Source organism: Colletotrichum fioriniae, assembly GCF_027942845.1.
Source record: "Colletotrichum fioriniae strain IMI 355084 chromosome Unknown scaffold_1, whole genome shotgun sequence".
NCBI lineage: Eukaryota > Fungi > Ascomycota > Sordariomycetes > Glomerellales > Glomerellaceae > Colletotrichum > Colletotrichum fioriniae.
The window spans coordinates 31,141-47,942 of record NW_027076837.1 but is presented as its reverse complement, the minus strand read 5'-3'; the positions used below and the strand labels follow the sequence as shown (position 1 = coordinate 47,942).

The following is a 16,802-nucleotide window of genomic DNA, read 5'->3' as shown; positions in this document are numbered from 1 at the left end:
TGGTCATTGTAAACCACCTTTTCCACACCGGGGCCCTCATCAAACCTATCCGTCATCGCAGCCGCTGGTAGTCTTGGCAAAATAACCACCACGCCCTTCAGGCTCCAGAAGACCGACCTACATAAGAAGGGGTCACCTCGACTCGCGTCTACTCAAGTGACCGACCGCTTCTCTCTCTCCCCGTCTCTCTCATTTCCAGCTCCCGCTCCAGCTGCCGCAGTCCTTCCTCCCTCGGCCTCCCCCTCCCCGGCGAGTTCTCTCTGATCGCCGTGTCCCATCGTTGCGCGAGACATCGACCAGTCATCATCGGCCGCCAGTCAAGATGCATTTCAACTCCATCGTCGTCTCGAGCCTCGTGGCTGTCGCTTCCCGCCAGGTCAATGCTGTCCCTTGTCCCAAACCAGCTCCTGTCTACAAGCCCATCACCAGCATTCAATTGGGCCCGAGACCCTACTGGCTGGTCAACGACATGGACGAGGGCCCTTTGAAGGAAAAACTGCAGTCGTGCTCAGAGCAGCCCATCAAGCCCTCCACCTGGAGCATTGGGCACCGTGGCGGCGGTACTCTGATGATCCCCGAAGAGTCAGTCGAGTCAAACCTTGCCGGTGCGCGTATGGGTGCTGGCGTTCTCGAGTGCGATGTTGCCTTCACCAAGGACCGCCAATTAGTCTGCCGTCACTCCCAGTGCGATCTTCACACGACGACCAACATCGTTACCATACCCGAGCTCAACGCCAAGTGCACTACCCCCTTCACCCCCGCCGGCAACGGTACGGCCGCGACCGCCAAGTGTTGCACCTCGGACATCACCGTCGCCGAATTCAAGACTCTTTGCAGCAAGATGGATGGCTTCAATGCCTCGGCCGTCAACCCCAAAGAATTCTTGCTCGGTACCCCGAGATACCGCACCGACCTCTACTCTACCTGTGGCACCGTTATGACCCATAAGGAGCACATCGCCATGACCAACGACCTAGGTCTTCAGTTCACTCCCGAGCTCAAGCTCCCCGAGGTTAAGATGCCTTTCGAGGGAGACTACACGCAAGAACAGTACGCGCAGCAGCTGATTGACGAGTACAAGGAAGCCGGAATAGCCCCTGAGCGGGTCTGGCCTCAGTCCTTCTACTACCCCGATATTCTCTACTGGCTCAAGGCCGAGCCCGAGTTCGGCAAGCAGGGCGTTCTCTTGGACGAGAGTGGAGATACCCCCGAGACCTACCCAGGAGCTGTTGCCAATCTGACCCAGTTTGCTGCTGCTGGTGTCAAGATCATGGCCCCTCCTTTGTACTACCTCGTCACCGTCGAAGATGGCAAGATTGTGCCCAGTTCGTATGCGACCAGGGCCAAGGAGCTGGGTCTCAAGATCATATCATGGTCCCTGGAGCGTTCTGGCTTCCTCGGAGACGAGACCAAGGGCGGTTACTACTACACTTCCATTGCCAACGTCACGAACAACGACGGCGATGTCTATAACCTGCTCCATGTGCTTGCTCAAGACGTCGGTGTCTTGAGCATCTTTTCGGACTGGAGTGCCACTGTCACCTATTACGCTAATTGTTTTGGCCTGTTCTAGGTGCCTGTAAGCTCTTGAATGGAGATATATCATAGGATGAGCAAACTCAATCCCAAACTAATGCCATTCCTCACGATAATGATCAACATTGAGGAAGAATCAGTGTAGAGGCATCAATAATAGCTTAGAAGCAGAGAAATCGGTTATGAAATCGGTCATGGCTTCCCTATAAACAATCATACCATTTCCTTTTACGAACAAGCCCAATGGATATTGCAATATTGGATCGTGTAGTTCATCAGTGAAAGACGAGAGCCGTCCACTGCCTCCCGCAGTGTACTCAGTAGAGAAGATCGTTGACCAATCGACTTACAAGAGTTTCCAATTCAAAGTGGGTATCAATCAATCAACATATGTACACCGAGCTCACCGACAAGGTGAATCGGGGACCTGACCTTGATTTTTGGTACCCCGCCATTAGCGCAACCCCGCCATCGACTGATTCCTCTTCCTCAACCCTTTTACAAGGAAAAAGAAAAAAAAAAGTTTTCTCTTGGTCTTTGCAAACAGCCGGCGGCCATGACAGAACTCTCAGCGGCGCCCGTCCTCTCGACACCCGCCGAATACACCTTCGAAGACCCGACGCCGACGCCTCCACCTCCACCGACTGCTGAGCGCACCCAAGATGAGCTCGCTTCCATCTACGAGATTGAGCGCACGGCGCGCGAGATCAAGGAGGGCGGCTGGAACCGCGTCGCCCTCCAGTTCCCCGACGCCATGCTACGTGACGCCTCGTGGGTCGCAGAGGCGCTAACGGTGGCTCTGGGCGGCAGCGAAACCCATCGCGTGTACATCCTCGCCGACACGTCCTACAGCGCCTGCTGCGTCGACGAGATCGCGGCTGAGCATGCCGACGCCCAGATTGTCGTACACTATGGCCGCTCATGCCTATCGCCGACGTCGAGGCTGCCCGTCATCTACGTCTTTACACGGCACACTCTTGACATTGACCAGGTAGTCGAGGCCTTTTCTAAAGAATTCCCCGACAAGCAGCACAAGGTGGTTGTGGTGGCCGACGTCACATATCAGGACCACGTCGCCCCCCTTACGACGAAACTGCGCTCGGCGGGATACACAGCGTTGCTGCAGACCGAAGTGACACATGACCCGGTCGGCACGATCCCAAACCGCAAGATCATCGACTCTTCGTCATCGGACGGCCCCCCGACTGCCGACCTGTCCGAGCACTCTCTCTTCCACATCTCAACACCGCCCCCAGCGCTCCTCCTCGCGCTCCAGACCCGCATGGCCTCTCTCCATGTTCTCTCGACGCCGAGCCTGTCGACCGACGATCCAACACGAACAACAAATGCCCTCCTTCGTCGACGATTCGCCCGCGTGCTGACCCTGGCGACCGCTGGTGTAGTGGGCATTCTCGTCAACACGCTCTCCGTGTCCAATTACCTCGGAAGCATCGACCTCCTGCGCCGGCGTATCGCCGAAGCCGGGAAAAAGAGCTACACGGTCGTGGTGGGCAAGCTGAACGCCGCGAAGCTGGCCAACTTTGCCGAAGTCGACGGCTGGGTCGTCGTAGGGTGCTGGGAGAGCGGCCTGGTGGAAGAGGACGCCGGGTTCTTCAAGCCCGTCATCACGCCCTTTGAGATGGAGGTGGCGCTGAAGCCTGAGAGCGAGCGTGTATGGGGCCTCGAGTGGTGGGGTGGTATCGAGAAGATGGATCACGACGCGGTCAGACAGGAGGAGGAGCTGGACGAGGACGAGTCGGCGCCGCCGGAATACGACTTGCGCACTGGCAAGCTGGTGGCCAGTCGGCCGATGAGAATGCCGATACGGTCGGCCAACGGCGAATTCAAAACCGGCGGCGACAATGGGGAGGAAAGCAGCAGCAGCAAGAAGCCTGGTCAGTCGGCTTTGGTGAAGCGCGAGGTGGGCGAGGTGGCCACCATCAACGGCGTGCTAAGCCCCGGTGCCGAGTACTTGCGTTCGCAACGGACGTGGCAGGGTCTCGGAACGGACTACGACGAGGAGAGCAGCACCGTCGTCGAGGAGGGCCGGAGCGGTGTTGCGCGGGGTTACACGGTTGGTGAAGACGCTGGCAGGGCATGAATAAGAGTGACGGCTGACGGGTTATGTTGAATCGGCGCAAGGTGTGGTAGAAACAAGACATATACATAGATACTAGTGAGAACCTCAAGATACCAATTTTTCCATCATGATTTAACATGTCATTGCTACCGTGTTCTGAAGTGCGATTTGGCCTGGACCCACCGTAGAGCACCTCACGGTCAGTCGTTTGGCCAAGCCAAACAGTCGTTCTGAGTGTGGTAAGAAAGAAGGGAAAGCACAAGACAATCACCAAGTCGGACACAGGCCAGTGATAATGGCATTGCAAAGGCAGAGCATGGCAGAAAAAAGATGTCGTGAATCAATGTCGTTAGATTCGTCATCATGAACGAGTATGCCATCCACAACATGCGCCGGGTCGCTGGAATTACATGAACCATCCCTGAGCATCGGACATATGCTCTCAACATCCTATCGTGTCATACTATGGTATCTCATCTTGTCTTCTTGTTATTCTCGTTCTTGCACAAGTCGTCAAATTTCCCTCCCCCTCCCCTAGAAAAAAAGAAAAGAAAAAAAAAAAAGCAGTGCGATTGTCGTCGATCTCGGTTAAATAGGTCTCAAACGTACACGCGACGATGAGAGTGGGAGCTGCGACGGCTGTGAGAGCGGTGGCTGTGAGAGCGGTGGCGGCGGTGACGTCCGTGGTGGTAGGACTTGCGCTCGTAGCTGGAGGACAGGCGGTCACCGTGCATCCAGGCGAGAACAGCGGTGAAGAAGAATAAGATGGTATTGATGATGCCAAAGACCCAGGATGCCTTGAGCATGGCACAGGGTTTATCGGTGAAGAGGTTGAAGCGGGGCCCAGAGATGGTGACCAGGCCGGGAAAGTTTGCGGACCAGCGGCCGTCGCGTGCGAGGTTCGTACAGTCGACGTAGTTGATGCCACGAAGGTACCAGACGGCGGCAATGAAAGCACCAACGAAACCAAGGTCGATGACTGCGACGAATAGGGCATTTGTGCTGCTGCGGTGGTAGCTGAAGAGGGTGAAGATAGCCCAGGCGAGGGCGAGGACGGAGACGATGAAGAGGACGAGGATGGAGTCGGGGACAATAACGTTGCGCTTTACGAAGCCATCGACGAACCAGGCGAGCATACCCATGGTTGGGATCTGTGGCATTGTGTCAGTTAAGGAAAAAAGTGAATTAAAATCAATCAATAAATAAATCGTGTAGTCGAGAGATGATGTATCAGTGAGGGAGAAAACGTACCAAGGTGACGATTTGGAGGAATCGCGTCGCCGCGAACATGACGGCGAATAACATAGCGGGCGGTTGGGAGCCTGACCGGCCGGGCAAGATGCTACTGATTGCTGCGTAGAAAAGATGCGATAAGATGCGCCGGCGGTAGCGGTGGTGTTGTTATTGTTATTGTTATTGCGCAGGCGACAGGCGACAGGCGACTACGGATCCAAAGAGTCTGGAGATCGACAAAGACAAAGGCGGCCGATGAAGGGGAGCTACCAAGTTAGGTAGAGTAGGTAGTGAGAAAGCAGACAATCAAAGTCTCGCAGACTCGGGGTTTTTTTTTTACTCTGTCGCTCGTGTTTTGTTTCTAGAGCCCCTTCAGATGAACGAGTGGGTGGTTGGGATGGGGCGGGAAGGGTGGTTAAATAAACAAGGTGCGACTTGTGTGTGTGTGAGGAGTGAGCCAGAAACAGAGCCAATGCAGGTCGGGTTTGGGTTTGGGTCAGCGAGTCTTGCAAGTTGCAAGTTGGGACAAGCCCATCCAGAGTGGGCAGCAGCAGCAAATTGGACCGGGGGTGGGCGAGGAACAGAGAGAGAGAGAGAGAGAGTGTGTGTGTGTGTGTGTGTGTCTGCGTGAGAGAGCGAGAGAAAAAGACAAGAAAAAAGAACAAAAAAGCAAGGCAAGTCGCAAGGCGCAAGGCCAGGTTTATTTTGTCGTGGTGGTGAACTGGTGCAAGTCGTTGGTGTGTGGTACTCAAATGGGGGAGGTTGGGCTGGATCGCGGGTTGGCAGTCAAGGATGCATGGGCCAAGGATGATGGAGGTGTCAAGGTGAAAGGAGAATGGTCGACCATTCATGGAATCATGGATGGTGAGGCAGCAAAAGGCAAGGTAAGGAAGGTCAAGGTAGCATCCAAGATGCCGGGTGCCCTGCCCGTTTCCCGTCTTTTAGTCATTTCCTGTTGTATTTTCATCCTACTCTCACTCTCACTCTCACTCTCACTCTGGCCTGTAGATTTCAATCTCACACTCATGTAGATTGAATAATCCATACGGTGAACAGGCGGGCGTGCGATGGGACGGAATAGGCACGAACGGGTATGAAGGCCTCACAATTTTACAAGGTGACAGATTCACATGGGTCCGGGAACTACTGTGGGAGAAGAAAGAGGGTTCCGGCTGCGCAGCTCGGTGCAGCGGTTCGCTCTCTCTCGCAACTCGGCTACATACTACGTAAGGTACGCATATAACCACGCAGACGTACCTCGTGTGTACGGAGGTGGTAGTGTGCAAGCTTGGTACAGAGCACCTTGGGTATGTATGGATATCGTTGCACGGCCTTGCTTGAAGGCTGTCTCCAAGGGCCAGGGACGAGCAAACGGCCGTCAAACAATGACACGGACTGCAGCCAGGCATGTCGCAGAGCGGGAGTCCGAGCACCATGATTTCTCTCTCACGTATCCGTACACCGTACCTACTTCTACTTTGCACCCGGTACGAGCGAGTAGGTATGTCTGAGTTTATTTAATTGGTAAGATCTCTTCCGGAGACTGAGTAGAGAGGAAAGGGCAAGTGATGTGAGGACTGTGAGGTTAGAGGTGTTTGATGAAGCCTGAGGTGAGGTGTGGTGAGGTGAGATGCGTCACCAGCAATGACGTCGGCGATCGGCATCCTCTCTGTCCCCTTTTGGCCGAGGCCTGAGGTGCCATCTGCCCAGTTCCTTCCCTTGCACTTTCCACCTTGCACTTGCTTGAAAAGTTGGGAACTTGCGGTACCTAAGGTAGGCCTCCGTAGTCAGTACACCAAGTACCCACGTACTGTAGCACATCACCTACACTGCAAGGTACTATCTAGGCACCTACACGGTGTTTTTGTGAGGTACAAAAACACCATCTGCCTTTGCGACTCTCTCGCGACGTCCGTACGCATACGTGGTCGTCATCTTACAGATGAGGCGGTCACTTCAACCATGGGTGCTGCAGAATGAAGAGGAACCAACGGGGCGATGCGCTCATTGATGGTGGAGTTTTTGCGCTGTCAATTCTGCCAATCGCATCGTCTCTCCGTATCACTTACAAGGCCTTGGTTTCCCGGCCAGCAGAGTCATACACCACCACGACCACCACCTCCAGTAGACTCGTGGTCCAGACTCCAGACTATGTAGTGTACTGTATCCGTACAGCCTCTCACTCCATGGAAGCCCGGACACCTGCAGCTTCAGGGCCAGACAGGCAGACCCCAAGTCCCCAACCGTCCAATGGCAAACAACTCATCCAACGTGGAGTTTTGCAATGTTTTCAGCCAATTCTGTGTCTTGAATTTCGTGACCCCCGGCACTTTTACACGAGGAACTAAGGTACGGATACTCCAACCTAAAATCGGCGGGGCTGGTCATCATCATCCATCATAACGTTGTTTCCAGCATCGTTCCTCTTCCTTCCATCAAGACATCCCCATCTTGCCATTTCACAAGGTACCGAGCATCCATACTCGGTACTCATTACCCAACAATGGAAATTATCTCATCCACTCTGAAGCCTTGCCTTTCTCTAGAGCTGGCAGTGACCAATATGCCCTTTGACCGCCAATGAAGCATCCCAACAGGTATCCATCCGTACAGCGAGAAGGAACGACGGGTATCTGAAAAAAACAATCAAAGAGTGGAGATGATGAGGTGGCTGGGGCCTGGGGCCTGGGGCCTGGGGCTGGGCTTGCGCTGGCCTCGACCCATCCCACTAAAAGTCCCCTAACTCGGTCCACGTGGAGTCTCAAGACTACGAGAATGGGACAATGGTAACGAGAAGCGAGCGAGTCCGGCCCACGGTACCTACGGTACCTACCTAACCCGAGCCGCCCTCTCTATCCCATCCAATCTCACCTCGTTTTTCATACCTGTCTTACTTACTTACCTTACCCTACCTTACCTTACCTTAGACATCCAATGCTGCAAGGTAAAAAAGGTTGCAATTACCAACGTAAAATGCCTACCAGGTACGTAGGTAAACCACGTCACCGCCGCCGTCGATTCTGACGACCAACAAATGTCTCTGAATTGCGCCTTTTCCTGTGCCAGGGTCCTCGTGATCCCAATCATCCCTATTCTGACCTCCAACCTAAGTAGAAGGGTGCCATTTAGGTTAGGTTCCTTGACCCAATTAAGCAATCCGGGGCAGACCATCTTGATGGGTGTCCAGACCAGACAAGCGACATACAGTCTATCAAACATCACGCCTCACTCACACCTACCATTCGAGTGCTATCGCCATGTATCTACTCCAAGGTAGGTAAGACTAGTGGTAATCAAGCAGTGATTCGTGTCTCATTCAACCAAAACAGTAGTATACGAGAAAAATTAGCGGGTATCACTAAATCAACACAACGTACTAACTAAACTATCCCATCTCCAACTTTTATGTCCATCCCCAAGACAAGAGAAAACTCAAAGCCAACCCAAGATATCTACAGCTGGCCACCTGATATCTCTCGCTTGCTACATCATGTCCCCATCCCGCTTCAGTTCTCTTCAACGCTTTTCCCTCCCCAGGCCGTGGCCGTGGTCTAGCTCGGGATTATATACAAAAGTTTGTTCGTCCCATCACGCCAGCTCCATCACCAAGATGGCCTGGCTGCCCTGGCCTCGTTCACCTCATGGCTCATGATCATCAATCACATCCAAATCAAAGTCCCGAATTCGCGGCGCCATGCTGTCCGTCTCAGACCCCTCGCGCTTCACCCGTCCGTGATTATACCCGCCCCGCGCGCTCTTCCTATCCAACGTGTCGTCGAGTGCAAGGAAGCCTCCTGACCCCGTGATGTTGCTCGGCAAGGGGAGCGACTGCTGCTCGTGCTGCGAGGCGCTACTGGAACGCGCATAACTGCCGTGGGAGCCGTTGGTATCCAAGAAGGCGCTAAAGTCACGCCTTCGAATGGGCAATTCCATTGCCTCTCCTCGGTCTACGCCGCCGGCGCCGGAGCCGCCAAACGTGGTGGCACTGCGCATGCTTCCCGGTCCGCCGCCCAGTCCCTTGACATTATCTCGCGACTGCGCTCTCTTCATATTCGTACCTGGTCGACTCGATGCCGGTGTACGGATGCTACTGGCTGTGTCGCTTTCGCTAACGACGCTGTACGCCGAGCTGAAATGAGGTGCCGAACCCGTCGAGTGGATGGAGCGGGTCCCGGTCGTCTGGTACCCAGACCCCCGCGATGTTGTCGAAGCCGGGGCGCGCGGGTACGCAAACGGGCGGGCGAGGTTATGCACTGGACTGGTATTGCCTGATCCGCCCGAACTCTCAGCGCCGCTGTTGTTCGGCGTGTTCCAGCTGTGCTGTACCATCCAACAGTGAGACAGCTCGTGCGAGGCCTCGTCTGTCGTGCTGGAGCCCTTCCATGGAGGGACCCTTGTGCCCCTGAGGCGCGGAGACAGATGATACGGCACTCCGTCGCGGTATCGCACGTTGGGGGCGTCCACTGACACACTCGCCAGCGTCTGGAGAATGCCGTAAATCAAAACCCAACGTCCCCGTCGGGCTACGGCCGGATCGACCTCAGTGACACTGTCGCTCTTTTCGAATTTCACAAAGGCGTCAATCAAGTCTGATTGTGTAAAGTCAGAACCAAGGATATAAATGTTAGTGGCCTCGGTGTATGCCAACTGAACTCGTCGTTCCAGGGCACCCGCTCGGACACCGTTGTTGGCACCTGCGCCAGTCTTCTTCTTGAACATGGAGCTCTCCTTTGACGGCGCTGGCGGGATGGATTCGGGTACCATGGGGTATGGATGAGGGATATGTGGAAACCGCAGCTTATTATCAAACTCGACGAGGATGTCTGTGATGGGAATGTCGATATCGGCGTCAAATCCCTTGTCCTTTTCACTCTGCATCATCCATTTGCGCCCTGATCGCGCCTCGGACATGTCCCAGACAATATCACGGTTGACAAGGTAGTCGTACAGTGCCCCAAAGTCCTTTTGCAATGATTGTGCCACGCTCCTTGTCAGCCACATGTCCTCGCCGTCGGAGTCTGGGAGACCGGTTGTCTGCGCCGGCGGCCACGCTCCTTGTGAGTGAAGGTAGTGGTTCAAGAAGAACTTTTGTAAACGGTCTGCAGCCGCCATTGCCTGACCACCGACACCTGCCGGCCACATGTCGCCATACTGGAACTCTACGAGTCTTTCTTCGGCCGCCTGTACGCGGAGCTGCGTCTCGAGGCATGCCCGCTCCAGGAGCGCGCGGGTGATGGGCGTGAGGTCTTTAAAATCGGCGCATGTCTCCAGCTGGCTGTACATGCCGGCGCAGTGTAGGAAACTCTCCCGCCAGCCCTCCTCCCATCGCACAGCTGACCCTTCAGACCATGCTAGCAAGCTGACAGCCGTTTCCGGGTCGTTGCGCACATCATCGATTCCCCGGGCTGACAGATAATTCAGGATCATGCCGACGTTGTCCGCGTCCGGTGGCATGTAGGCATCCAATCGCATGTGCAGGTCGGAGAGAGCCTGGTGAAGTGTCAACCCAACCAGAGATGCGTGATAGAGCAAGGCAAAGACGTTTCTTGTTGTAATGTGGCTTCTGAGCTGTTCCGTCTTGGTCATGTTTGCAGGAGTCGGGAAGTACATTTCGTACGAAATTTGCCCATCAGCTTCGCCGAGATCCTCCGAGATGGGCGGTGTCGGTTGCCCACCGCGCATATGTGGCCGAAGCATGGGAGGTGCACCCTGTGGAGATGGGGGCATGTAGATGTCCTCCTCGGTCGTGCCCTCCCGAAGCAACGTGATGAGATACCTCGACTCAGTGGCTTCGATTATGTGTGAGGATAGTCTGAAGGATGGGTTCGGCCGTGGGGCTTGGCCCTTGTGCCCGAAGAAGACGAGAACGTCCCCATTCGGATCCCACAGTTCGGGGTCTTTGCGTAGCTTATTCCACCTCTGAACAGGTCTTCCGGCGCCGATCCATCTCTTTATGGGCGGCGTGGTCGGCACAGGAGGCAACTTCGAAGCTGGGGGTGGCGATGTAGGCAGATCCATATCCTGATGTCGCATTTGTTGATTCATGTGCTGTATGTGGTGTTGCTGTTGCTGTTGCTGTTGTTGCTGTTGCTGTTGCATGTGCATCTGCCGCTGCATGTGCACCTGCTGCATCGTATCCATGTTGAACTGTTCATAGGTGTAGTCGAGCTCCGTGGGCGACATTGGGGATGGATTCTGATGTTGACCCGGGCGTACGGTGGCGACGGATTCAGGACGGAAGTCGGGTTCCTTGTCTTTGCGCTTAAAGGTGAAAGTCTTGGCCAGGCCTCTCCGTACATCCTCACTCTTCTTGTCCAGCCTGCTTCGCAGGCCCGACTTCTCAATGCCCGAGACATCTTCCGTCTTGATAGTGGGTCTCCGGGCGCGGGCATAGGCGAAGTCGTCGAGTGGCCCGGAGCTGCCGTCACGACGGCCGCCCTCACTGCTTCCACTGCCACTGCCTATGCTGGGTGTGCCTGGCTTGATGTCGCGTGGAGGCTCTGAGAACTTGAGGAAGCGTGCATTTGTGGTGCCGATGCCGGTGCCAACAGGTAAAGAAGCGCCGGTCTGGGGAAGCGGAAACTCGGGAATGGTGAGGTCTTCATACTCTGCTATTATGCCGCCGGTATTTGATCTTGCCCTCGCCTTTTCCTTCTCGGCCTGAGTGATCTTCTTGCGCACATAGGCGCTTCGGCCGGACATGTTGGCGGATGATTCTGCCGGTAGAGACGCCTTGCTCACGAAGAGCCGCTCACGCGCTGTGGATGGGCCAGTCCCGGTCTGGACGAGTTACAGGTTATCCCGGGAGTTGTTTGGTGTGGAAAGAATGCTGTAGCGACTGCAGCTGTCGCGAACGTCGATATCCAAGACGCGAAAAGAGCTGCACAGAGGATTTTTCGCAAAGGAAGAGGAAGTGATGGGATTGGAAGAGAGAGAGAGGGGGGGGGGAGGGAGGCAGACGGAGACGAAGACGAAGACGACAGACAGACAGACAGACAGACAGACAGACAGAAGTGAGTGAATGGCAGCCCACCCCCAGAGTGAGTCGAGATAAGATAAGACGACTCAAAAGTCCCCTAAAAGAACCTGGCAAGTGCCTGCCTTACCGTAAGGTGCACTGCTGCAGAGCAATATACCTAGAGGTACGGGATGTGATCGGTACAGGGTAGGTAGGTACCTCAGGTACAAAGTACCCTAATTGGGCAAGGTGCTTTGGGCAGATAAGGTACCTTTGGGGGGCCTACGTAGTCGAAATGAGCAATGAGGGAGCTCACTCCCATAAAGATAAGGTAACCAACGTAAGGTAGGTACTCCGTAAGGTACGGGACAGGTAAGGATATGTTGGTGCAGTCGGTGCTCCTTGAGATGAGCCTGTTGAGATGAGCCCAGTTACGCAGATGAGGGAGGTGGTGAAAGGGACGAGTGTGAGTATGAGTGTGAGTGTGAGTGTGAGGGTGAGAGTGAGAGTGAGTTGGTGAGTACTGAGGTGCGGGCGGCCGGGAGCCCAGCCGATTTGGGGTAGAAGGTTCCGGGAGGGGCCAATGGCGCTGCTCCTGTGGCGTGTCGTTCCCCAAATGACGGTCAGTTTTAGGGTGTCTTGGGCGGTTGTGGTGCGTCTGTTGCGCCCGCTGAGATGGGCGGATGCGGCCGAGTTTTCCCTCCTTTTGTTTTTTTGTCCACCTCGTATCTTGCCTCTATTCTCTTTCGTCCGTTTCGTTTTTTATTTTTCACCCGTTGGATCTTCTCTTTCTGCAGATTTTGTGTCCAGGATTGAGTCGTCTTCCTTCGCTCGGTGTGGCCCGCTTCAGATGAATGAATGGGACCTCGGACGGCAGGACTAAAAGCACTCACTCATCAGCATGGTTCAGAGGGCAGGGTGGTATTAAGAGGAGAGTGGCTTAGGGCAGCAAAGAGAATGACTCCTCACGTACGCTCAAAAACAGTTTGCTGATCATTAGAGGCCCCGGTCAGGTAGGTAGGTACTCAATGCGTTTTGGTGAGATGAGAATCGTGGGATGAGAGCAGCGTTCGTGGAAAGAAGGATGTCATGCCAAGATCACAAATGAGACCTCTTTGCAGCAGCATCCATTCAATTCTTTTTCGACGGCCGAACGATGCCAAGACGACGTGGTGCGTACGGAGTACTCGATTTATAAGTAATAGCCGAGAAAAATGATCCAGAGTCAACAGATTATCGTCGCTTCCGGATGGGATTCGCGCCACCGCTCAAGTTTCGGATTATGCTCGAAGGATCCCTTAACATCCGTAGTGTCGTAGCGATTGCGTGGAGAGCGCCCGTTTGTACGCAGCTAGTTGTCGTTCTGCCGGCCCGGTGAAGTACGGGAATCACTCGGTTCTCGGACAGCTTCGTCGAGTCTGCGCGTGGCTGATCCAGTCGTAAGGTAAGATTTGAGAACCTGCAAAGAGGGAAACACAATAACAAACTAGAAACAAAGCAGCAGAAGTAAAGCAAGACACCGGGTCACACGCGGACCAAAGTAAGCTGACACTGACGCTGTCAATGAGACGAGCTCCCGGAATGAGAATGAAAGGGGCATATTCCCCAGATATTCAAACCATGCCTGCTCCAGACTCCAGTCTTCGCGTCCGTCACCTTCGCGGCTTGTCTCCTCTGCGGCTGGACCAACCTGAGAAACGCCCGTTGACATGTACCTTGCCCTGCTCGGCCTTACATGCCCTTGCTTGCCTTGGCTAGGAGCCGACCATACGGATACAGCCCTTGCTGAACTAAGCATCCTACGCCGTCCCTGTGCTTGTCCTCCGTCCCGTCCGTCGGCGTCTGCAGTGCTGCACACTCGAGAGCTGCAACCGATTTGGCCTAATTATCTACCTTGGGTGTCCGGATGCCGCTATGCACAGTACACAGAATACCATGCTTGTTCGTAACTTAGATTGGAAGGGATCTGCTGCTCAACGTTGGCTTAGGTCGTCTACGAACGAGGACATTCGTAGTCCAAATGATCAGGTTTTGTGGCCCCATCTTACCAGACTGTTGGCAGCAAGGTAAATTCGTGGGGGACGCCCTGGTTGTGACAAAGCGCCAACCCCAGCGGCCAACCCCAGGAGTCTTTGCAAGCTTCTTTCCTCACACTCTGTCATCCGTTGTAAGAATAGGGAAGAGCTCATTCAGTCGGTCTAGGGATCATACGCTATACTTGTACCTATATCCTTGCATTACCTCACAGCAAGAAACGTCTGCGCCTTTCAATGATGCTTTGGACTTCGGCAGAATGTCCATGCTATCTACTGTTAACCCATCCCGGACCCGAGGTGACAATGACAGTCAGTTTTCTTCGATAAGGATTGGAACCATTGGTGATTTTGTCTCGCAAGGGGCCCTGGTAAAGCCCAGGAACAAGGGTGATTAAGGCCAAGAGCCCGACGCTGCAGTAAGACTGCGCAGCATGCAAAGAGTGCACCACGCTCGGCGACCAGAAGGATCCAGGCCCTGGTCTCCCAGTTCGGTTGATTGTGCCTCGCTGATTGATTTGATTGACTGACTGATATGACATTTTTAGATTGGCACGATTGGGAAGGAGAAATTCTGAAATGTTAGTAACACAGACGCGGCTTATCGTGTCTGTCAGTATCCATAGGGTTGAACAACGCTCGACTCTCACTTCAGAGTCCAGATCATCATGGCATGGGTCCCTTTGCATGTCATGGACTTATGGCATGGCATAGCATGGATCGTCGCGTCCGGTTTTGAACTGTGCCATGCAGGTGCCAACTATCGAGCACTGGAAATTACATGTCAATATCACCATGAACTCTGCTGACTGGACTCACTAGATTCACTGAAGTCTCACTCTCACTCTCGGGAAAGGTGTTGCCAATGTATCCAACGCATGGACAAATACTCCGTGCAAAAGGACAAAGTACGCAGTACACATGGATAGGGAGGATTGCTCGTCAACTCCTCCTTTTGCTCCGAGATTGGCCCCCAACTGCGACGCATCCGTCCATCCGAGGTTCCCATCGGATGAGCCATCCACATTCATGCCCACCCAACGCCGAGTTGAGACTGCAATGTTTCAATATGTATCCTTCCTCAAGGGCGGAGCTCCAGGAGTCCGCCCATATTCTATTGAACCCAAGTCTTTGGGTCGCATTTTGATTCCTCCAGGGACTGTGTCGCCGTCGCCGAGGATGCAACATGGCGACGCCGGCCACAACCTTGTCATCGACCCGCGGCGAGCCATGTTGTCCACTTCGCTTCACTGTGCAAGCATTTGTCGTCGTGGTCGTACTGTGCAATGTACGGAGCACTATGGATATTCAGGGCACAAGACACGGAGACCAAACAAAGATTGTTGCCCATCCACCCATCCAAATGAGCAGCCGAAGAACAATCACGACGCCCATGCAGGCAAACAGCAAACACGAGAGGGCTGGTCAGAATTGCAACGAGCGTCAGAATCTAGATCCCCCTTGATACCTGGCTACTGCACAGTATTGCAGTACTACCACTACGCAAGCTTGGCCTGCTGTTTCTAGGTTGTATTTCCTACACGCACTAGGCCTCATTCTTTAAACCCCTTTTCCCATCTTGCGCGGAAATAAGAGAAATAAAAACACAAAAAAAAAAAAAAAAAAAAAAAAGTGCTAACGCTGCAGAGAAGGTCCTCATTAACATTAACCGTTGCAAACCCGAAGCCCTTGGCCGCTTATCAGCGATCACAAAGGACATGCCCCTTGCAGTCGCAGTTGCACTAATGCAGGCAAATTTGGCCATCATGCCAGGTATTCGTCTTGCGTGTGTGGAGTACGTAGTCTGGATAAGGAGCAATACTACGGAGTACTTGTACGGATATCCAGGGCGCGCGATCGCTGCTCAGCTTCCTGATGTGAACCGTGGAAAGCCGTGATGGCCCAACTTCCATTCCCAAGGCCGGATTGACTTGATATGTTGATGGTCAGTCCCTCAGGGAGTCAGGGTCCAGAGACTGGTAGCCTGGAGTGTACGGAGTAGGTCTTAGGTATAGGCAGCTATGACTAATGATTCCCCATGTCAAATTTCCCACTACATCGCTTCTTTGTCCGCATCTAGAAGCTGCCGATCGCTATTCTGCTACTTGGCCCAATGTTCGCGGTCCGTCTCGGTTGGGTTGGTTGGGTTGGTTGGGGTATCAGTCTTCGCGTTCTATCCGTACAAAGTCAACAGCAGATAACCTACCATCACCTCTGCCAGCTTGCCATGCCAGTTGAACATGCGTAGATGCATCCATCCATCCATCCATCCATCCAGGAGAGATTGGCGCAGCCCGTTGTCTCTTGATTGTGCTCTAGGCGCAGACGTCCTGTCGATACAGCGTACGGGTCTCAAGGGTCGCATCTCTCCTGCATTGTGTAATACCCGACTAGTGTAGGGCGAGATATAGCCAAAGGTCTACGGAACGACGCTCCCAAAGTAGCATCGTTCAGAGTTGAAGTCTCCGTATCAGCTGCGCTACACCATCTCGCCGTGAGGCAGTTCGTGAGCTGCACTCCAACTATTGGCAAGAAATCGTATCGTCGCCAGTTCGCAGGACCCCGTCAGGCTGTCACCCTGATTAAGAAGGTTGAATAGCTGGAAACCCCAGAGTAAGCCCAACTTGGTTGATAAAGTGGCTCCTGGACTTCTTGAAAGTCTACTACTCCGCTCGCGTGGCTATGAACGTTTCTTTGGGCCGTGCTTTCGTCTCAGCCATCATGAGATGGGCGGCACGACCTAGTCAGCACTAGCCAGACAAGCCCAAATTCCCCTCCGAACGCCGTCGCGCGAAAGAGGCGGGCGTACCTCGTCAGACTATTCACCCTAACGTACAGCATGACTCCTGGGTTGGATAGCACCAGGAACAAGTCCAAGCAGAAGTAGTTTCATAGGATTACCGAAAGTTGTAACCCCCAGGATCATACATGACCTATATGTATGGCTCAGGAACCCTTGGAA

The 16,802-nt window shown here is 54.0% G+C and overlaps 4 protein-coding genes across 4 annotated transcripts; 2 read left to right on the top strand and 2 right to left on the bottom strand.

The window, feature by feature from the left end:
• Window positions 1-322: 322 nt before the first annotated feature.
• N0V96_000007 (uncharacterized protein) lies at window positions 323-1,573 on the top strand (the record flags this gene model as incomplete). Its single annotated transcript, XM_053191849.1, has 1 exon — window positions 323-1,573. The coding sequence occupies one exon, from the start codon at window positions 323-325 to the stop codon at window positions 1,571-1,573; it is 1,251 nt and encodes a 416-aa protein (XP_053050933.1).
• A 519-nt stretch (window positions 1,574-2,092) lies between these two features.
• DPH2 (Diphthamide biosynthesis protein 2) lies at window positions 2,093-3,637 on the top strand (the record flags this gene model as incomplete). Its single annotated transcript, XM_053191850.1, has 1 exon — window positions 2,093-3,637. The coding sequence occupies one exon, from the start codon at window positions 2,093-2,095 to the stop codon at window positions 3,635-3,637; it is 1,545 nt and encodes a 514-aa protein (XP_053050934.1).
• A 578-nt stretch (window positions 3,638-4,215) lies between these two features.
• On the bottom strand, window positions 4,216-4,906 carry N0V96_000005 (uncharacterized protein; the record flags this gene model as incomplete). Its single annotated transcript, XM_053191851.1, has 2 exons — window positions 4,216-4,767; window positions 4,868-4,906. 2 exons carry the CDS (start codon window positions 4,904-4,906, stop codon window positions 4,216-4,218), a joined length of 591 nt encoding a protein of 196 aa, XP_053050935.1.
• A 3,582-nt stretch (window positions 4,907-8,488) lies between these two features.
• Window positions 8,489-11,551, bottom strand: N0V96_000004 (uncharacterized protein; the record flags this gene model as incomplete). The annotated part of the gene is made up of 1 exon (XM_053191852.1): window positions 8,489-11,551. One exon carries the CDS (start codon window positions 11,549-11,551, stop codon window positions 8,489-8,491), a length of 3,063 nt encoding a protein of 1,020 aa, XP_053050936.1.
• Between the last annotated feature and the right edge of the window lie 5,251 nt (window positions 11,552-16,802).